This window comes from Haplochromis burtoni, unplaced genomic scaffold (genome assembly GCF_018398535.1).
Source record: "Haplochromis burtoni strain Fernald_Lab_line unplaced genomic scaffold, NCSU_Asbu1 Contig_5, whole genome shotgun sequence".
Taxonomy (NCBI): domain Eukaryota; kingdom Metazoa; phylum Chordata; class Actinopteri; order Cichliformes; family Cichlidae; genus Haplochromis; species Haplochromis burtoni.
The window spans coordinates 1,141,045-1,163,539 of NW_024582366.1; the positions used below are offsets into that span (position 1 = coordinate 1,141,045).

General features: G+C 41.4%; 1 protein-coding gene across 1 annotated transcript in view; it reads left to right on the top strand.

Annotated features, from left to right (window-relative positions):
• The window catches only part of ptprfa (protein tyrosine phosphatase receptor type Fa), a 243,987-nt gene extending 224,081 nt beyond the window's left edge, over positions 1 to 19,906 (top strand). The window contains exons 28-36 of the mRNA XM_014333895.2: positions 1,191 to 1,310; positions 3,694 to 3,848; positions 8,018 to 8,303; positions 9,826 to 10,004; positions 15,134 to 15,260; positions 16,586 to 16,711; positions 16,851 to 17,005; positions 17,122 to 17,257; positions 18,414 to 19,906. Coding sequence (XP_014189381.2) covers positions 1,191 to 1,310; positions 3,694 to 3,848; positions 8,018 to 8,303; positions 9,826 to 10,004; positions 15,134 to 15,260; positions 16,586 to 16,711; positions 16,851 to 17,005; positions 17,122 to 17,257; positions 18,414 to 18,482 — 1,353 coding nt within the window. The 3' untranslated portion in view covers positions 18,483 to 19,906. The remainder of the gene's footprint in view (positions 1 to 1,190; positions 1,311 to 3,693; positions 3,849 to 8,017; positions 8,304 to 9,825; positions 10,005 to 15,133; positions 15,261 to 16,585; positions 16,712 to 16,850; positions 17,006 to 17,121; positions 17,258 to 18,413) is intronic.
• The last annotated feature ends 2,589 nt before the right edge of the window (positions 19,907 to 22,495 follow it).

Sequence of the window (22,495 nt, forward strand, 5' to 3'; positions counted from 1 at the left end):
AGCCTCTGTGGTTCAACCAGAGGCGCAGCAAATATTAGATGCTCTCTAACCTGAGAGCAGAGGTGACAACCTGTCTGTCCACACTTCCTGCTAATGTGCATGGCCCACAATCAAATGAACACATCCTGCCATTATTTACAGACTATAAAATCAGAGGCTGCCATTAGACACACCAACAAGTTTCTCTTATTAGTTATTACATGCAGCTTCCTTGGCAATAATCATTTGGGGGCCATGTGAAGTAAATCATCCTGCAAGCTTGGGGTTGTGAGGGTCTAAGATTATGATTATGGTCTAATCTTGTGTAATGTAATCACGGAGTCCTTTTCCAAATCCATTTTCATATAGGAATGAATATATCAGGAGAATCAGGTGAGAGCATTGTTGAGTTCTCCATCCTTACATGTAGCATGCATAAGGACTTATTTTACTACTTTCTGTAGAAGCTGTTTCCACACAGGCATCACAGCCCTGAGCTTTTTCGTGATTATCTGATGGAGGAACATTAGAGAATCTAAATATCCATCACACCGGGCTGTTTCCTGATGTGTAGGAAAAAACAAATCTGGCTTTCACCCGACCCAACTCTCCTGATATTGCCGGTAGTTCATGTGTTAAAAAAGGTATCCCAATGGCATGTACGTCAGGGCCTAATCTAGACTACTTATGGTACTTTTAGCTTTGATATAGCCCTGGTAAATGTGCTGTGCCCCAAATACCACAAGTTCCACCGTCTACAGTGGAACGTAGTTGAGGAAGCCAAACTTACCCTGAGTCAATACCATTCGTTTAGACCAACGGTGGCCAAAAACACTGCAAATAAGGGCCACATTTCAGGTGTCCAGGTCACAGGCCAGCAATCTCAGAAGAGATGCCCAGACCTCCCTCTCCCCAGCCCCCTCTTTCAGCTCTTCCAGAGGGATACCAAGGTATTACCTGAGACCAGACACCGTTAGAAAGGTGCTTGTTTCAGTCATGTGCATATATGATCCTGTTCTTTCAGTCACTGTCTACAGCTTGAGGCCAAAGGTAAGGTCATCTCCAGCTCTCTCTTTTCACCAGCTGAGTCCAGCACAGCAGTCACATCACTGCAGATACTGCACCAACCAATCTCTCTATCAACACCTACTCCACTTCCAACACCACTGGTTGTAGAGCTAAATAGTCCTTTACGTTGTCTCTGTTTGTAGGTGAAATGTGACCAGTATTGGCCCAGTCGAGGCACGGAGACGTACGGGATGATTCAAGTGACCATGTTGGACACGCTGGAGCTGGCTACGTACAGTGTGAGAACGTTTGCCCTCTATAAGGTAAGACCACCATGTTGCTGTTGATTCGTTTAGTTACACAGATCACCAGGAGCAACTCAGGGTTCAGTATCTGGTCCAAGGATACTTTGACTTGCAGATCAGGGATCAAACCTCTGACTTTCCAATTAGTAGACGACCAGTTCTGTCTACTGAGCCCACAGCTGCACAAGCGACCTCCCATCCAAACACTAACCAGGACCAACGCAGCTTAGCTTCCAAGCTCAGACAAGACTGGGTGTGCTCAGGGTGGTATGGCTGGAAGCCAGCGTCACATCTTAGTCCACTGGACTGTTTGAAAATTGCTTAAAAGTTAGAATCTTCTGTTGTTGAGATTAAGCTTCGTTGGGTTACAGTTAAGCTGTATGCTATCTCTAAATTTATGCTACGCAGTTTGGCAACCGCCTGGTGGAGGTTAAATCACATCAGTCACTATTTTTCACTAACAGTAGACCCAGACATATAAAAAATACGTAGAAAAATTAAACACCAATAGTAATAAACTAAGTATCTGTATTTTTCACCCTGTATATTCAGTTTACTTTCAGAAAACAAAGGAGAGTCATTTTTTATCCGCTTGTTAAGTTTCGCTTCATCAGTCGTTTCCAGATCCTTCATTGTTCAAAAGCAAATAAAAACTGAAGCATAACAAAGAACGAAAACAAGTCCAAATTCTTTCAATTTCAGTAAAATGATCTGAGACTGCTTCATACATCCGAGGAAAAATGGAAACAGGATCATAATTTAATCACTTAACAAACAGATTGCTGAACTCTCGCAATTGCAAATCACAAAATGTCTTTAGCTCATGGACCTAATTCTGCTCACCAGTGTGCAAGTATTATAAACTAGTGTTTCCCACAGAACCTTTTTTCTCTGATAATCCAAAAGCCACATACTTTTTTATAAGGAACTGACAAAGGAGTCATTGGGATGCTAAAGACATGCTACCTTCTGGGTTGGCCTACAAAAAAGGTCATCCCTGCAGCACTCCGTGCTGATTAAGGCTTCCGCAGCTTTAAAAGGATAGAAAATATTCTTTCTTGTCTAGAAAGTACTTAAGAGTCTAAGCCAGGGGTGTCCAAACCTTTTTCACTGAGGGCCACATACATAAAAATATAGGAGGGGCGGGGCCACTTACTAGAAATTAGGTATATAACCTTAACTTTACTGTATTACTCTGTGTGTTAACAAGAAAAATGCAGATAAGAAAGTGGTGCAAAAGCAGGGTAGTGACAGAATTGATGCGCATCATTGATATTTGAAGCATGTGTACCTGCACATGCATGCTTATTAACACACGAGTACTGTGGAATATATTTTTAAAGCGCTCGTGCTCTCGTCCACTCCCCGCAAAAAATTAGCAGCTGTGCGGCGTCTGAGCATCGGTGCTCTCATCGCTTGCGATGGAGTAAAAATCAAAAGCACAGCTTTATCAGAAAGTTGCAGTTTAATGTTGGCTGACGAGTCTTCAGTGAGTCGCACGACTGGATTTCTGGACGTTGTTGAAGTTCTGCACTTTTTCCGGGCACGTTATTTCGGTGACTTTAACGAGGCCGTGTTTTATGAGGTCTCCATCTGAAAAAGGCTCGCCATGTCTCGCGATGAGTTGGGCGACCTCATAGCTCGCTATTGGAGCCTTTTCCTGGACAATTTGAGCATGAAATAAATACTGCTGCTGACCCTGTGGGAGAGTTACTTTCTGCTCTGGCTCAGCACCAGTGTCGGATGCACAGGCCTGATGTTTGGTTTCATAATGACGTCGTACATTATCCTCTTTCATAACTGCCACAGTTTCAGTGCAGATCAAACAGACACGCTTCCCCTTGAGTTCTTTGAAGAAATCTTCACTCTCCCACCGTGTCTGAAATGTTCTGCACTCACTTTCTACCTTTCGCTTCTTTGGTTCTGTCATGTTTAGTAACTTGGGGGTAAATTTCTTCTGTGATGTCCTTTTTGGTGGAGCAACTGCCTTGATCAACAGTAGCTCCCCCTGGTGTTAAAACTAAGAAGTGCAATACACTCAAGTGCGGCTATTCTATTTATGAGATTACTTGCAGGCCAATTAAAAATGGACCGCGGGCTTGGACACCCCTGGTCTAAGCAGATTGTGGCCTTGGTGCCTGAATTGGGGGAAAAAATGTGTTGTGCCTGTTATTATGTTTGTCACTGATAAAGCTATCAAAACGTCATCATACACCAAGGACACTTTGTGTGCTTCTGAGTGCAGCTCAGAGTGCATTTGTGATGCACAAATAATAAGAAGTTCTTGCATTAATCATTCAGATAATTGAATTTACGCCAGTGAATCTTTTAGCCTCATACTCACATTAGTGTGTTGGGGTCTGTTTTTATGAGTGACAAACTTGAGTAAATGTGTCAACAGAATGGCTCCAGTGAAAAAAGAGAAGTTCGACAGTTCCAGTTTCTGGCTTGGCCGGACCATGGAGTGCCTGAGTATCCGACCCCAACACTGGCCTTTCTACGCAGAATCAAGTCCTGCAATCCTCAAGATGCCGGACCCATGGTGGTTCACTGCAGGTAGACCTTATCTTACATTAACACAAATACTGCAGCATGCTCAAAAACTATTGTTTCAGATCATGTGACATTGCTGGAAACCATCTTCGTGTATGCAACTCTCAAACCAGTAACCAGCCCCCTTTAAGGGACATGCACGCTCTTGCATCTTGCAAGGTTTTCACAGCTACTCTGTGTGATATTGATTTAATATACTTATTTGCTTTGCCTGTTTTCTGTCTCCATCTGTTGATCTGAATTGTTTAGTAATTCATTCATATATTTATTCAAGTCTTGTGTGAGAACGTTGTAGCTGAAGTCAGATATTATCCTAAATTTCTAATATTTTTTTAACTTCGTCTCAGGCTAACGTTGATCTTGTTACAAAACCAGCTGAACCTTTTTCACAGCTACGGCGCAATCATTTTAGAACGAAGATAAAAGTGAGTTTTAAACACTGTTGGTACGTCCGTGCCTGACATTTGCATTTGTGCAATTTATTTCTCTATGAACACAAATGCAAATACACCAGAGTGCTAGAGGTGAATCAGGCAGACAGAGATGCAGCCTGGAGGAAGCTCTCACAGAAGCCTTTTCACCCCAATTTCCAGTGTAAACATTAATCTGCCTTTAGACATGCTTGGACAATAAGTCGCAACCTAGTTTGTTCAAAGCATACTAACACCTTTAAGCCAAGAGCAGCGATTCTGTTTAAATACTTTGCTTTAAGTGCTGAACGTTCCTCACAGCTAACCCATCAAAGAAAATATGTTGTGCCGAAAGAAAACAGAAATCCTTCAAAGTGTTTTCGTACGCTGCACACAGCACACTCATGTTTACCAACCCAGCTGATCTGGGGAGCTTTAAACCAGACTTATCAAAGGAACAACAGGGGCAAGGATCTGAAAAGCCAGTCCAGTTTTCTGTAGGCAGCGTGCTCCCTCCCTGCTGTCTGAAGGACCTTCACACCACTTCTTCTGTGAAGAAGTGGGATCAGTGATTTCAAAGTGTAGCACTGAAATACTTCAGTATCTAAAGCTCATACTGCATTTAGTCTCCAACCTGTAATAAAGAAAAAGCAAAGCAAACGGAGGAAACTGGAGAACAACAACTAATGTGCATATTTTACTCTACGCCCTAATGTGGCAGTGTGTTGTTCATCATGGTCTCATGTGTTCACATACAACATGGTTTATAATTGAAATCCATTGATCTGTTTACAAGAATGAGTTAAGTTGGTCAAATGAACAGAAATGTATTTGATTCTGTAAATCAGAATACTGTACAGCCTTCCTGTTACAAAAGAATCGCCAACAACGCATTATTTCACGTTACAAAAAATGTCGTTTATTTGTCTTTAAATGGAGGGAACAGAGTCCCTTATGCTGGATGGATGTCACTTCCTGTTTCTGCTGTCATATAGTGCAGGAAAAGGGACCCAAATGCAGGACTCAGAAGCAGGTAGGGGTAAAACAGAAAAACACATTTATTAGGTTAATGCACAGAACCAAAAATAGTAAGTCCACTGGGGAAAGACGAAATACACCAACAAGCCACACAGGGAGGGTAGATAAATGCTAAGACATGGATAAAGGGGGAGGGCTTGATTATAGATTTACACATGAGATAATCATGGATAATTGAACACAGTACAGGAGAAGTAAAACTATCAGAAAGACAAAATAAATAAATAGCCAAAAGAAGGACTATTAAATAAACAAACATCACACTACAACATAACATACAGTGAGGAAACACTGAGGGTGATAAGAATGGAATAAACCAAAATCACAAACAAACAAAAGAAGCCAGTCCGTGAGTATCAGAGTCCAAACTATGAATACTAAAATACAGAAAGCCCCAAACACAAGGCTAAGCCTGCAAAGTAAGGACTCAGACACCAGCAAAACACACAGACTCTAACATCTATACTTCTCCACCAGATTTATATGGCACCAAATCAGAACAACGGCTGCCTAAAGGTGCTTCATGTAACAATAATGCAGAGAAAAGCCTGACAATCAGATGATTCCCTGTGAGCAAGCACTTGGCAACAGTGGGAAGGAGAAACTCCCGTTTCACAGGAAGAAGCCTGTGGCAGGACCGGCGTCAGGGAGGGGCGGGGCCATCTGCTGCATTGGGAGGAAAATAATAATAATATCGTTTATACGCTTTTCTTTGTCCTGGAAATGTTTCCGCTTTTATGCGGCTCTTGGCCAGCAGAACTCGTTCTTCTTCATTAGTCTGCCCTCAGCGAAGGTTCGGTTAATGTCACGACATGCTGAACGCATGAACGAACTGTTCCCTCGTGATTTCATTCTCCTCCTCCTTTCAAAGTCAGCTTAAAATTCAAAACGGACACTGCTGAAGGTCGTGTAGAAACAGGAAGTGACATATAGCTGTCATCAGGGACTCCCATGTGCCGCGGCAGCTTTTGGATGTTTGTTTCCTCCGTTTTTTATCAACCTGCATAAAACACCAGTTACAACATAAAAGGTACAATCTTAAAATGTATGGTTTCATTTTGCACTCTCACCTTATATTAGCTGTTCAGGAACTTTCATTATTTTGTATTTAACAGTCAATAAAATTAAAAAATACAGAAACTGCTTTTTTATCATTTTAATAATCAGATGCAGTTTTACAGTAATGTTCTACAAACAAGTTAATAACTACTCACATTATTATGTTTGTTAATTTTGTTAACTAACAATTTATAATTAAATAACAGTGATTAAAAAAAATACCCATTTATTAACATTAAGGATGGAAACTGTTCTAAGGCGAGCAGGAAATAGATTTTTCTTCTTTTTTCTGCATCTCAAATGACTGGTCTGCTTATACTGTACAAATTTAGACTCAAAAAGCAAATATATTTCTTCCTTATGGAACAGATATTACATTTCCATAAAGTCAGAGAACCGTATCTGGCTTTTCCATTTCCAATTCTGCAGCACAAATCCAGAATTCATATATTCCCATAAGGGGATGTTAGATATAAACTGCAGGTATTTTTATTTATAACACAATAAGTACATGAGCACGTATGCAGAGGTCCTGAGCTGCACTTTAAAACCCACAGTCATCCTGTAACCCTGACATCCTGCAGTGCTCACGGTGCAATCTGTGGGCCTCGTCGTCCACAGCACAACATTGTAGATGGAACCAAATAATGGTAAATAATACAATGATATACTCTGAAAGCTCTTGTCCTGTTTATATGTTCAAAACAATACATTTTTGGATATGGACTGTTCTTCAAATGGCTCACAGCAGTTTGGTCCATTCACTAAAATCAAGGTTGTAGAGTAATCGCTTTACTTCTGCCACACAATAGAATAAAACAAGTTTCCATATCGGACTGCAGCTTGTTAGCTCCATTAACTCACAGTTTTTAAATTTATATCATCATTTATTTACCTTTTTACTGTTAAAATTAAAAATCTCTTTTACAAGAGTGTCCTGGCCAAGCTCAGCAGTGGTATCATAAACGAATTATGAACACGGCAAAATACAAGAAACAAGTAAAAAGTGCATGATCGTAAAGTTCAAAACTGAGGAAACGTAGCTGATCTGTGTCAGAATAACTAGTTTAGGCAACTTTAACGATCTGCCTCCAGATCAGTTAAAATGGCCTTTTTTATAATTTAATGTGAGCTTTAAGTGCAGGTGCCATGAATAAGTCTTTGAACCAAAGACAATAACCATCTATAATTTCCTTCATGTGTAGGTCAATAAGAAAGACCAAGAACGGCCTTGTAAAAGAAGATTTTACTGATGCTTGTGTCTCCAGAAGGACAAAGCAGCCTATCCAAGCCGAGCAATATTCAATGAGGTGTAGAGACTCTAAGGTCCATCGTGAATCTCTGTGCGCCATGACAGACAAATCCAGAATGTGTAAGCGTTGTGAGCAAGCAGGCATATAAACGAAATCACCCTGATCAACCAATGACATAAAAGTGGAATCAATGAGCCCCTCCTTGCCTCCATAATGTTAAAGGCCAGCCTCGTCTCTCAGTGAATCTTTATGGAGGCACGAGGACCCATTTGTAACTGGTTTGGACTGGTATTCATGAGGATTTCGATGCTGTTCCCGGCCCGTGGAAATGCCACAGTGGTCAGGGGAAAGATGTGAAGCGCTCAGGGATCTCTGGTCTGACGCCTGTGTTTCCTCTCTGTGCTCCCGTCAGTGCCGGTGTGGGCCGGACGGGCTGCTTTATTGTGATTGACGCCATGTTGGAGAGGATGAAACACGAGAAGTCGGTGGACATATACGGTCATGTGACGTGCATGCGAGCTCAAAGGAACTACATGGTGCAGACAGAGGATCAGTACATATTCGTCCATGAGGCCCTGCTGGAAGCTGCAGTCTGTGGCAACACAGAAGTCCCTGCCCGCAACCTGTACGCCCACATCCAGAAGCTCACCCAGGTGCCCGCTGGAGAGGCGGTGACAGCTATGGAACTGGAGTTTAAGGTGAGCAGATCTGGACTTTACGATTGTACGGCTTTGGGCACTCAGTATATTTAAGGAAGCACTTTAAACACATACAGTAACTGCCTCGACTGAGCTTGGATTCAATGACAGACACTTTGAGTCATGGAAAAAGATGAGAGAGCAGCTGCATCTTTAGTTTCTTACAGGCTTTTCAGGATCATCACTGAGGAGAAGGTGATAGGAGTCCAACCCAAACACCTTCTGTTGGGATTTTTCACTCTGTTGTGCAAACTCACTGCATTTCTGTCCGCTAGTAAACTAGAGGTCAGTCCATAGCAATGTACAGTACACACACTGTGTGTTACCATGTTTCAGTGCAAATTAAGAATAAAAGAAATGAGCTTTAAATGACTGCAGTGCTAGTAGTAGTCTCAGAGTCAGATTCACTACATGTAAACACTTTAATGCATCTAGAGAAAAATATTAAACAGGTTTTGGGGATGGGTGGATGGATCATTGACACAACCATGCCATGAGGGTAAAAGCATTTTTTGTTTATTTAAATTGGAGTCCCTTGGAATACGGGGATCTGCAAGACTCCTATCCATCCAGCCTACTTTAGGTAGATTTTAAATCATAAAGTCATTTATGACAACATTGCAGTCAGTAAAAGTATAGCTATCATGGCCTGGTTTGTACAGTCTCTCCAAATTCATGTAAATGTAATACTCAAGTGCAAGCAAAGGCAGAAGGAAGATTTTCCTTCTTCTCAGAGGAGAAGTTGTTAAAGCTTAACTTCTGAGCTCCTGGTGAGGCTGGAGTAGAGGGAGCTGCAGAGGGAGAGCAAGAGCCAGGAAAACCGGGAGATAAGGTCATCCCAGGTTAGGTAGTTTTATACGGGATGATCTGCAGCAATCCACTGTCTTCAACTGCTTTAGCAAAAGTGCAGTGGCTTAAGCAGTTTCTGTCCTGCAGCAGGGGGAATGCCCAGCATTCAGTATTATGCTGCTTTTTAATGCAAGCAGGGTGGCTGTAAATCTGAACAGAGCATGATTAGGTTTTGATCCTCAGTTCACTGCAAATGTATTTGTCAAGCAATTCTGAGGTTGGCACTTGTCCTTGCAGTGCAGAGGTCTCACATTAGTGCCTGTCGGTAAAGAAACACCTCCTCCCCACCGAAACTGAAAAGAAAAATTTGAGAATGAAATCATTCACGCAGCTAGGTTTGCATCCAAACATCTTATTTCTCTGGTTTGATCTGCATTGTCACAGGCCTGTCGGCTCACACTAAATGTTTCAGGATTTGTTTTGACTTTTCAGCATCTTCAGGATGAGCTTCAACACACAACAGTATCCGACATTCATTTGAAGTCAGAGAAAAAAAGGATCGTCTCAAAGTGCATCATTCTCGTGCATCAGTACGAACGTTAGCTCCTCGTGCCCTTTAACAACCTTGCTCACGCGCCACACTGGATTAGCACTATAAAGACCAGAGGCAGATGATAGACAGTGGATGCTGCCGTGTAGCTGCAATCACCTGTCCTTTCTTCTGTCTCTGCAGAAACTGGCCAACTCTAAAGCACATACCTCAAGATTCATCAGTGCCAACCTGCCGTGCAACAAATTCAAGAACCGCCTGGTGAACATCATGCCTTTCGAGTCTACTCGCGTCTGCCTGCAGCCAATCAGAGGGGTGGAGGGCTCTGACTACATCAATGCCAGCTTCATCGACGGGTACAGGTGAGCCCACAGAAATCACTTCACAGAAATAAGTAGTGCGGCGCATTTCTGCTCAGCTGCTGCACCTCTAATGAGCCGGGGGTTGGACCTTCTCTGTGGCAGCTGACAGCATTAAATTACAGGCTGACATGGAGTCCGGTGTTTCACCGCCTCACATCCCTTTGTTGTGTCAGTTGTCAAAACAAATTGGTTTTATTGACAGGCCTGTTCATTCTCCCACTTTTTCCACCTCTTGTGAATGGATAGGCTGTTTGAGATCAGTGACATGTCAGAGAAATGAACTGATTACACCAACAGGTCCACGACGCGACTGCCGTCTGTGTCCATGTTCTGTCTTTGGACATGAAGAAATCTTGAGGGTTTTCTACCTTTATAGAAGGGAAATGAACTGAGGAGACACTCAGCTTAATGCCTGTGTGATCATAGCTCAGTATGAAGGCCAGAAATCTGATCAGTCCTTTTCTTATTTCTATCAACATTTATGTGCAAAAACATAATGAAAACAGTTTAGGTTAAGTTGATTTTATTGTCTTCTTGGATCAAGGAAACACTGACATTGCAATAAAACATAGTAAAGTAGAAGCATGCATGAATTTGAGATTCAAAGTAACGCTGATTTGAAGAACATGCAGTCTATATGCTTCATATTACTTATTCCTGTAGTCTGCATTTGGAGCTCTACGATGTAGCACGATGCCCAAAAGATCATGTGACAACACGAGTCATGATCGTCTCCACAGCTTTAGCCAGAACTCGTATGATCGCATGATTATATGGTTCAGGATATACAAAGTTGGTCACTTGAGCTTTGGGCTAAAATTCAACTCACAAACTTTCATGTTGTTGCTCAGGTTTTATTCTGAAAGTTATGACGGCGAGTGATGATTCAAATCTGCCCTCAGTCTGCTAACATTGTCTTCTGTTTACAGTAAGCTTACAGCTGCGAGATGCTTCACTGAGCACTATCACAGTCCGTCACCTCCCCTTACTTCAGGTGTAGAAAGCATGTTTAGACAGTGCTGTTTATTATAAGCACAGATGAATATTAAATTCTTTGAAATGGCCAGCAGGTCGTCGGCTGCAAAAAACTTGTGTTTGTATAGATTTCAGCTGGAAAATGACTCCAAAGTTATTGATGAGTGCCCTCAATGCACGGCCTTGGTAAACAGTTACCAAACTGAATACAACACGATGTTTATTTTCTAACATCTCTTCCCCAATCTTTGTCCAGAAACACGATAAACAGAGTGACGCTGACATTAGCCTAGCAGCATAAAGTGTCCCTCAGACTCTTAGTCACATTCAGCCCAACACGTCACAATGTGATTTCATAAACAGTACACATGTCTCTCACAACATTAGCACCGATATTGTCACACATCACGTTAATCACGGGCTCTTTTATGAAAAGACTTATTGAAAGTTTTCTAGCGCACTTCCACAGAAAGCAGTGGCTAATGAGTCAGGACTTCCCATTTTACATGCAGGGTGGGTGTATGTTGTTTTTGGCTCCCAGCACCTAATGAAGTCCCCTGAGTACCCCCCACCAAAGGGAGGCAACGGAAAGAGGCAGGGGTGTCGTGTAATTCCTCTCTAATTCCTGTGTCGGTAATTAAGAGCGGAGTGAGATTCGGGAGCTCCATCCCTCACTGAGCTCAGCCTTTAAAGAGCGAAGCATGGATTAGGATAGATTAAGGTGAGGGGAATGCACATGATTATGATGATTAGTGGACATGCCCGGTGACGTCTTTGTGTATCACCATTAGTTATTCTCCTACTTACTGCGCTGCGAGATACAAAGGCAGCGAGTGCTTACACCACAATGTTATTAACTCTGCATGATTCAAAAGTTACAACAGTGAAATCTGCTTCCTGCTTAATTAACTTTTGATAGAACTCTTTTGTGGTTCTCACTATTAACTGTGAAATGCTTTAATTTGTCTAATATTAATGGAAAATCTATTCTATTAACTTTTCTGGGTTATTGATTTGGCTTTCGTTTCTGTCAGCGAGTATGCCTGAAACTCTTGCTTCTTGTGGAATTTTAACTGGTTCATATTTTTTCATAATTTCAAAAAGATAAACCTTCACATATGCTATACTGATTACATACAAACTGAGGTATTTCAAAGGCTTTTAATGATTATAGCTTGTAGCTCAAGAAATTCAAAAGTCTAGTATCTCAAATTATTGAAATATTTCGGCTGCTTTTCAAATAATATGAACCACATATCTGTCAGTCTAGTTCAGCAGACACAACCACAGGGAAGTGTGCTGACTTGAAAGTTGTCCAGGTGATGATCATCAACACCCCCTCTGCAAGGAAAGGAAGCCACAGAAGGTCATTGCTCAAAAGGCTGTTTGCAGCGAGTATATTCATGAAAAGATCATTAAACCCAAGCGACAGATGACCACCGATTTTTGTGGATTGTCAAGAATTTGGGAGCGCTTCATAAGTAGTAGAGTGAGGAACATTAAAAGCTGTCACACACAAGTGTCTTGAAGAAAAGTGCTACACCATCACAGTCCTGAATCAGAGGCTGCATTACTGAAACTGCATTACTGCTTTTCTTTGGTGATTTGGGATGCCACGTCATCTGCTGGTGCTTTTTGCTTCACTGTGTTTTATCACGTCCAGAGTGAACACAGCTTGTACCAGGGTATTTAGAGCACTTCATGTTTCCATCTTCTGACAAGTTTTATGGAAATGGAAATTTCTTTTGTCCAGCAGGAGCCGACACCTGCCCACAGCGCCAAAATCACTACCAAATGCTTCGCTGACCAAATTATTGCTGTGCTTGATTAGCCCGTCATTTGTTTGTGGTGTGAGGAAGATGAGAAATACTCAACCTTAGAAAAGAAACAAAAACAGAGAAGCTGAAGGCAGATAGCCAAACAACCTGGTAATAATAATACCTCAGCAGTGCTGCAAGCTGATGGCCCCATCACACAGCACAGGGATGCGATAATTCATGGTTAATGGTGTATTAAATAAGGACTATATTCTGCTGCACCCTTTCTGCTCTTGGCTCTGTATGATGGCACGATCTTGTTCCCAGATCAACATAGTGAATGTTGTTCCAGGACCAATCAGAATGTTGTGACGTCATACTTTTGCGACTTCGGAAAAAAACGCCGTAAAACAAAAAACTGTACTTAAGCTGCAAGAAACCGCCTCTGTCCGCCGATCAACGGACCCTGACCCTTTAATAAACGCTGAGCAGAACTGATATTGTCCTTGCAACACTGGAACTTCATAAATGCACGAATGGCTTGGTGCGCCAAAGAATAACGTCAGAACAATGTGATTGGTCACTTGCAATGTTGATCCTGGATCAACACCAACACGACGATATCAGATCATCCCTGTAACACGACACATTATACATATGTTTAGATCAATATAGTCACAAAAGCTGCACCACATGTTGTTAAAGCCTTAGTCAGCCATTTAGATACAAGCTGCCTTAAAGGGGGGCTAAGCCAAGATAACAATAACAATGTAAATAAGGATTATTTTGAACTGCAAATCATGCAAAGCCACTCTACTCCAAGAATAGAAATGTGGAGCTTTCAGGCTTCCAACTTGCAAATGATTGCACACTGTTTTTATTTACATTTTAAGCAGCATCCAAAGTTTTGTATTCAATCCCAGGAGGCTTAAGTGACATCAGCTTAACATGAACATCCAGAGAGTTCTTAGAGACGGGCTAATACACGTTGGCTTTTGATTTTCTGCTGGCAGTAGAAAAAAAGGCAGAATAACTCCAGCCTTGTCTCTAAAACAAAGCTCTGAATATTAGCATATTAGCATATATGCTAATATTCAGAGCTTTGTTTTAGAGGGTTAGGGTTAGGGCTACTACAGTTTAGTAACATTTGGTTCAAACTGTTCTGGGCGCTCATCAACAATCTGGCTTTAACCAGCTGCTGCTGGTTAAATGCTTCAGTCAGTCAGCAGCGCTCAGCAGGTAAAGTGACAGCATCAAAATAAGCAGCGTTCGTTCCCATATTTGTTTTGGTTGTTGTATTATGGAGTATTGAAATATTAGCTCCACTGCTTGTGAGAGGAGGACAAACATGTAGCCAAAAACAACAAAGCCTCCAACCACCAGTGTCACACAAGAGCACTGATATATACAGATAACAGAAACACACCCAGGCATGCAAGTCTGTGGGAATTACCTAGGCCCACTGTTATATGCGTCAACACTGCCCCCTGGTGGTGTCCAGCTGCAGAGGATCGCCTGGAGCCGGCGGAGCAGCTGGGGTGGCATCTGTCATTTTAACAGAGCTGTTAAAAAGGCTATGTGTTCAAGCAAAACTATTTAAAAATCAGCGCACACATTAGCAAGCAGCTGACTCATCAAATTTTCTTTAAAGGGGTATGTGAAATTAAATATTGAACACCTGAGAGGTTCGTTCAACACTTGTGGGATGTCATTGCCCAGAACTCTTGTCCGGATGTGGTGAAGCCGCAGCTAAATTAACTCTTTTATTTTTGCAGTGTCACGAATTGTGAAAAACCATGACTGTAATTCATAATGAGCATTTTAGGCAGATGTACTTGATCCATTGCACATTTTAATGGAGCAAGTTCTTGTTTTCTAAGGTATTATTTATCAGCTTACGTGTCTCAGAACCAGCCAGGCAAAGTCGGTCATCACCCGAAATACCCGGACCCCCAAGTTCCTAAAACCAAATCACAGATCTCTTTGGGAGCACTGAGTCGATCATTAACTGACATGAAAAAGCAGGTAAAATTAGTTCGGGGCAGCTGGTGATTATCTGGCTAAGCAACTCATACACGGTTTGCTTTACTGAATCACAATCAGGTAAGAAGATGAGAATAAAGATATTTCTTTGCTTTCATTGGACTGTACATGTACGAACTCACTCGCAGCCTTGACAGATCAAACTAAACCTTTTCGATTTCTGTCCATTTCATGATAATATGAGTGGGCAACAGTGAGATTATTTAACTGCTGTCACTTTGCTTCACAGAAAGAAACCCAAAGTGATTTTCTGAAGCAGAGCTGAAGTGGAAGAAAACTGAAGCCAAATAGCAGCAGAGCTGCTGCAGCCCAGAGGAGTAAACACAGGCTCTGTGTCTCTGTTTCCATTTGCAGGCAGCAGAAAGCCTACATGGCCACCCAGGGCCCGTTAGCCGAGACCACAGAGGACTTCTGGAGAATGCTGTGGGAGCACAACTCCACCATCGTAGTGATGCTCACTAAACTCCGAGAGATGGGACGGGTAATACAAAACAGCTTCACCTTCTTTTATGTCACGTTGCACTGAAAACAATGCAAGATCTGAATCGTTTCTATACATCAAGCAGAAATCTGGAATGAAAGTGATGCTAAAGGCTCCGCAGGGAAAAGGAGGGCAGAGCATACACACATGTATATTTTTAACATGAGTAAAAATGCTTTCTTTTTTTTTAAGGAGCATGAAATGTTTCTACATTTTGCCAAATCTGGTTTTAATAAAACTCGTATACACTGAATTTACTGTTAATACAAAGTAGAATGACACTTCAAAGAGTATAATGATCTGTACGTAACACATAAGGCTCTGCTTGAAACATCTGGCTGTGGGATTTTGTACGATAAATATTTTTCAACTACTGGTAAAGACAAAGTTTGTCAAGGATTTAAAGTCTTTGACAAAAAGTTCAATATTCTCCTAAATACCATCCAGTAATGGGTTTCTAAAGATGGTTGGATCAGTGCGTATAAAAGTGGAATATACAATTTGAATATGCAGAAAATATAGTGCTTTACTTAAATGAAGAAAGACGTGTTTTTATTCAGTAAAATTTAAGTTAATTTTTTTATTTTTGTCATTGTAACTTCTTGTTTTGTCTGTTTTTGCTTTTTAGTTAGGTATGAATCTATTATTTGATCATCACACCTCTCAGGTCCATTAAATATGCAGTCTTATAATAAACAGTAAAACAAAAGGCTGCTATGTGCAGTGATTTTATATGTCAACATGGATTTGCTGCTCATGGAGGTGGGTTGCAAAGCGGCTGGCAGCTTAAATAGTTCTGGGCTGAGCTGATATGGACGAGCTGTGAGATCAGCTGAGCTCGACGTTACAGCCTGCCTGATGTCATGCAGGATTTCTCCAGCTCTGTGTATGTTACAACATCGATGCATAGAGTTCATTGTCATATACTTTCAAATGTTACAAGAAACAGCCGTGTTGATGATTCATAAGGACATGCAGATACTCACATTTTGCTATAATTCAGCAATGACCTGCTTTCAACTGAATGCTCCTGTTCCACCACATCAGCCTTTGTCCAGTCTCTGTGTTATCAAAGTCCTCGAAGAAGCTGGTGCTGAAGTGTCACACTGCTTTTATTTCCTTTATCAGCAGACACTGGAGTTGTTTGCTGTGCTGTGGGTGCTTACACAGAAGCAAAAAAGCGTGGTGGTCAAAAGCAGCCTGACAGCAACAGAAGCCACTGCCCATTTCACACTAATCTGAGGCCTAATCGTTGCATTTTGGTCTCAGTGTTAAAACTCCAAGTCAGTTATGCATTTCGCGATCATCTTCTCTCCATCTTTCAGGAAAAGTGCCATCAGTACTGGCCTGCTGAGCGCTCTGCACGTTACCAGTACTTTGTTGTGGACCCGATGGCCGAGTACAACATGCCTCAGTACATCCTCCGAGAGTTCAAAGTCACTGATGCCCGGGTAGGTTCTCTTTTAGCAGCAGCAGGAATGTGACTGCAGATCACTCGTACGCTCTTTCCAGCTGGTGGGGGAGGCAGGGATCGTTCTGTGTGAGCCATTTATCTTTTTTTTTCTTTCCATTTTCCTGCATTTTAACCAGGATGGTCAATCGAGGACCATCAGGCAGTTTCAGTTCACGGATTGGCCAGAGCAAGGAGTGCCAAAAACCGGGGAGGGATTCATTGACTTCATTGGCCAAGTGCATAAAACTAAAGAGCAATTCGGACAAGATGGACCCATCACTGTTCATTGCAGGTAACTAAGAGTGTGTGTATGTTTGACCGTGTATAATCGGTTTGGTTGTCAAAATCTGACACGAGAAGCTTTAAGTGATACATTTCAGTATAATAATGTTAATGTATGTTTACCAGTGCTGGTGTTGGGAGGACTGGTGTGTTTATTACTCTGAGCATCGTTCTGGAAAGGATGAGGTATGAAGGAGTGGTCGACCTCTTCCAGACCGTCAAGACTCTCCGAACTCAGAGACCGGCTATGGTGCAGACAGAGGTATCAGTGTGATGCAGGGGCGTTCATCACAAGGGCACAGTCATAAACAGCACATAAAAGAATATAACACATCTCTTTGATTCTCCCCAAACAATAACACATCTTGGCTGTATCTCTAGCTACAAATTCAAAAAGCAACACAACATTGTGGCTTCATTAGTATCTGTGCAGACACAATCCACGTCTCTATGGCTCCTCCTGTCAGAGCAATAAACAAACATGTTGATCGACATCACGAAGTGCACAGAACTACACAGAACTGTCAGCTGTGCCACAATGCACAGCGCAGATGTTTACTGGTTTATCTGTTGAATGGGTCTGTTAGGGCAGAGTTTACAGAGTTCTCCCATAGATTTCTGTTCCGCTTTAGTTCCACACCTCCACCTTATAATGTCTCTGATGTAGCCTTCAGATATGAAAAGTGACTTTGCCTTAAACCTGCATTATATCTCATGACCAGCAGGGGGCAGTCCACTGAACGCAAAAGCAACCCAGTAAAACTTTGTCAATGAGTTTAAGGTTTCAGTTTGTGAATACATTATGATGTTTATTTTATAAATTGCTCCATTTAGAGTGAAACAGAGCTCAACAGTGAAGAGTAAGAATCCCATCCACATTCTGATTAGGAGCCATAATATTGCATCCATCCAAAGTAAACTTGGATTGTGAAACAATGGCAGGTGCTCCTGTAAAAGGTCTGTGATCTCTGATTTGTGGAGGTCACAGTTACTGTGGAACTGTTTAAAACCACAAACGTCACATCGCTTAGTGAGTATGAAACTTAAGTCACCACGACTGTACCATGTTGAAAACAAGATTATCGATTGTATAATCTATCTATCAATGAATTGGTTTGATCCAAATCAAATCTTTTTATGATCACGTTTCACCTCACCGCTGGTTGGCTTGGTTCATATAAGTGTTGTGTAGCGGGATAGTTAACAGGGTATTTGGGGCAATTTTTTAAAACAACAGAAGGTCAGCTGGAAGCTTCAGAACAGGATTTATGTTTGTGACATATTTACATTATAAACTGCTGCTGCACTGCAGCGGCAAACCTGAAGTTCCTAATGAAAATAAATCCACTTTACTGTACAACTTTGTCTCTGCTATAATCCTCCTTACGTGCTGATCAAAACTTATTCTGTGTCTCTAGGATCAGTACCAGCTGTGCTACCGGGCTGCTCTGGAGTACCTGGGAAGCTTTGATCACTATGCAACATAACCCTGCCCAGAAAGAAGCCCTCAGAGGAGATCTGTGTCTCTTCTGAGCCACATCCACTCTGCTCCATTGGCCCCTGCAGGCTGATGAGGAGGCTCTGAAGAGGACTGATGAGGAGATGACCACAGCAGGAATCAGGAGAGATTAATGGAAAGAGGAGAGGTGATGTGATGACCTCCCCCTCCTGGACTGGTGCCATGATTCTGCCACAGACCCCACACAAAAACCTCCCAAAAAACAACCCTGAAAGACTCGTACTGTACTCATGCCTCATTCTGATCCCTGCGACTCCCCAATTTCTGCCTCCTCAAAATAGCAAAAACTATTTTTCTGCTACTTTCATTTATATCCATCATTACTATGTTGTTAGCCATTATTAGAGTTTATTTTGTGATCACTTACATTGGTTACTATATGTCTTAATGGGTCTTTTCTTAATTTGCTTCTCTTATTTTTCTTAATTTTTAATAGAGGACATGTATTTTCAACATGATCCAAGTCATTAATACTGGACGCCGTATATTCACAGCTGCTAATGATTTTTTTATTTTATACCACAGATATGATATTCTAATGTTTATCGTTATTCGGTTGGTCTTATTTAGAGGGAAACTTGGAGAGTGATGATCTCTACTAGACAGATCAACTGAGCAAATAAGGTTTGTGACCTGCAGTATGAAATACATCACAGCTATAAATTTGCAAAGACTCATCACATCTGAAGAACTGCAAGCATGTACAGAGTTTTTTGTCATTAAATAATGTTCTCAGAGTCTTCGGAGATCTGGAGGCTTTCAGCAAAAGAATAATGAAGCAGTTGGAAAAGTTGTGGACTCAGGTAGACTAACACAGATGGCCTGTTCATGAGTGTTTTTGTGAAATAAGTGTGACGTCAAATGCAGAGCTCGTGCTCCACACGTAAAAAATGAAATTCTGACACCTGGAGAAAAAAAAGAATAAAACCCCAACATCAGAAGATCCTCTGTGAGCAACATTAGTGACAGTGAGGACAAAAAACTACCTTTTAACAGGAAGAGACCTCTCACAGAGCCAGGCTCAGAAAGGAGCAGCCATACACAACTGTCCATTGGAGGAATGAGGGGAAATAGAAGCGAAAAAAGGGATCGTGAAAATGAACAACAGACAATATTCTGGGATGAATTTTAATCAGATTGGTTTTGTTGCTTCTCCTTGAAGGATTAACTTCACTCTTTATTTCTGTTATTGTCAGCAAATGCCATAAAAAACCCAACAGCACAAGTTACACACTGCAGTGTAGGGAAACACAGTCAGGACCTCTGGTAGACTTTCTTTGCTTAGCTGTGATCAGCTCAAATGTGCTGCTGCTGCGACGCCAGTACTCGCTGCTCTTTGTGGATTTACACAACTGAATTCAAAACGATATCAGGTGATGTTACATGAACCCAGATACTACAAAGCTGGCATAAAGGTGAAATTCAGTGAGTGAATCACCTTAAATTTCATTTGATTTCTGCTATCTCTGATATAAACCAGCACAGACTGTGGCCACTGCAGCTTCTCTGCACAGTCAACATCATGCATTACTGTGAACATCACCACAATGCTGCAAACTAACCTGTTTCACCTTGCACTAAACTGCCTGGTATTTTTATGCAACGTTCAAATAACACAAAGTTAGTAGACTTCAATTTGCTTTAGAGGATGTTTTAAATTTAGGGAGAAAAAATGTCACATCAAGCATTGATCTGATATCTGGAAATTTTAAAATGGCTTAAAAAATGACATGTAAGCAGTGGTGATGGCGCCATGTTGCTCAAAAGACAACAGGAAGAGTGTTTCTGCACAGCAACAGAAATCAGCATAGTTAAAAATTACTATTAACAAGAGACTTGTGTTTGAGACCTATTGGAGTTTGTTTTGACATTTAAGTTGAGGTTTAGGCTAAAATAGACTTTTATAATAATCAGTACACGTTACCAAGTTCAGCTTGCTAGCCTGCTACTTTTTCACATGACCACAAGAAACTAGAGCACACTCTCTGGCCTGATGTGGCTCTTTGGGATTGTTGAAGAGGCAAACTTAAAATGCCAAGAGCCTTACTGGGGCTACAAATGTGCCACATGTTTTATGACTGGCAGATCCTGTGTGGACCAGACATGGATAAAAGTCATGAGATGGGCTTAACATTAAAACGAGTGTTGTGTGGGCCAGATATGACCCAAATGTCCAACAACAGCTGGCATCTTGTCCAAATAAGGTGGACCTGTGGCTGAATTTAGGGAGGCAGACTCAGCCTGAGTCGGGTACATCACCCAAGCCTAAATGCAGCTCATAGAAAGTTTCCTGTGGGCCAAACATTTATTGGTGTCTGGATATGAGATAAATAAGGATTTTTTTTAATTGTAAATCATTTAATGCTCCTGTAGTGGACTACAAACTTTTAAAAAACTGCAACAACAACAACAACAACAACAGGGAAATGCTTCTAGAAATAAGCTAAATAGGCCCTCCGTTACCAATGTGAAAAGCTCTGCTGTGACATGCAGCCTGGTTTCTGACGCTCATACTCATTTCACAAAGATTCTCCACATTGTGTTTGTACAAAAACAGCCCAGTTGTTGTAAAGCACACTGAATATGGACTCAACATCCTACAGTACAAGACAGTCATATCTCACATATTCACTCATCTTTGCATCTCCATCTGCATACATGATTTTACATTGACAGGATGCATTTAAACGGGATCGCCACCACAGATAACTCACCTCTTTTATCACTGTGTTGCAGGCTCAGAGAACAACATCATTGTTCATTGATGCATCTCTGCGTTTTTCATTGAAAGATACAGTGAGGTGGCTTTTGAATGATGCGGCCCACTTAAAGGATTCATTTCTCATAGTTGTGCTGTAGGGGTCCTAACTGTTGTATAAACGATCTGTTTTCTATTAAAAGCAGAGAAAAAATGTCTTCAAAATCTTGATGTTAATAAAGTTGAAATGTTGGGTTTTTCATATAAAAGCAGTGACTTCTTTCAATTTTTATAAAAATGTGACGTGAGGTGACACCCGGTGGACCAAGGGGAAACAAATATGCAGTGCTTTGCTGTCCTCGTGTGACTGTTTGGTGTTGTTTATTTTACAAAATATAGAAGTAAACCTTCATTAAAGTAAATTTAGGGGATTTTCTTTATGAAAATGACATTTCTGCAAATTTCCTGTAGTCTAAATTTTACCCAATAAGAACTTTATTTTGCACAGCATCAAAAGCATCAAAAGTAAAAGTACTGGAGGTGTATAAAAGGAAATCCTACAGTCACTTAGTAATAATGACTGAAAAGAAGCGTTTCTCCAGTGGAACTTTTTATCTTCTCTGCATTGTTACATTAGAATGTCTGGAGTAAAAACACAGCAAAACAGTACAAATTCATCATAAATGTAGTGCTTTCTGGGCACCCGTGTACTGAGATATCGCACCCTGACTTCCTTCTTTTAACAAGGCTGTTTTGGTTTGGCAGTCTTCCTACACAGTAGCCCATTCCACAGCTGCAGACTTCCTCCTTCATGCTGAAGAAAAGCAATCTCTGGATGACTGCTCTGAATAACACTGGATGGCTGCAATGGCTGTTACTTCCGATTTCACCCTTCCAATAGCGTCATCCATCCTGGTCCCTTTGTAGATCCAGCTTACTTAGCAGGGCCATTAGAGTATCACCCAATGGGGGTCTGGAATAGCAGAGAGTGATGCACCAAGTTGATCAGGACCCCATCCTGATGAGGTGGTGAATTTAGCACCACGTGGAATTTATCAACCACAGCCCATTTTACTCAAGATGATCATTTCTTTCAGAGTTCCAGAACATCTGCTCAATGCAACCTCTCTGGGTATTCTTGATAGAGTTGGATGGGTGACGAAACGTTTCTCCCACTGAAAACGCTACATCCAAATGAACAGAATCAAACTTTGGGGATTTACTTACCTGGATGATTGAGCATGCATCAAGATACAGTTTACATGCAGTATATAGGACTTCAG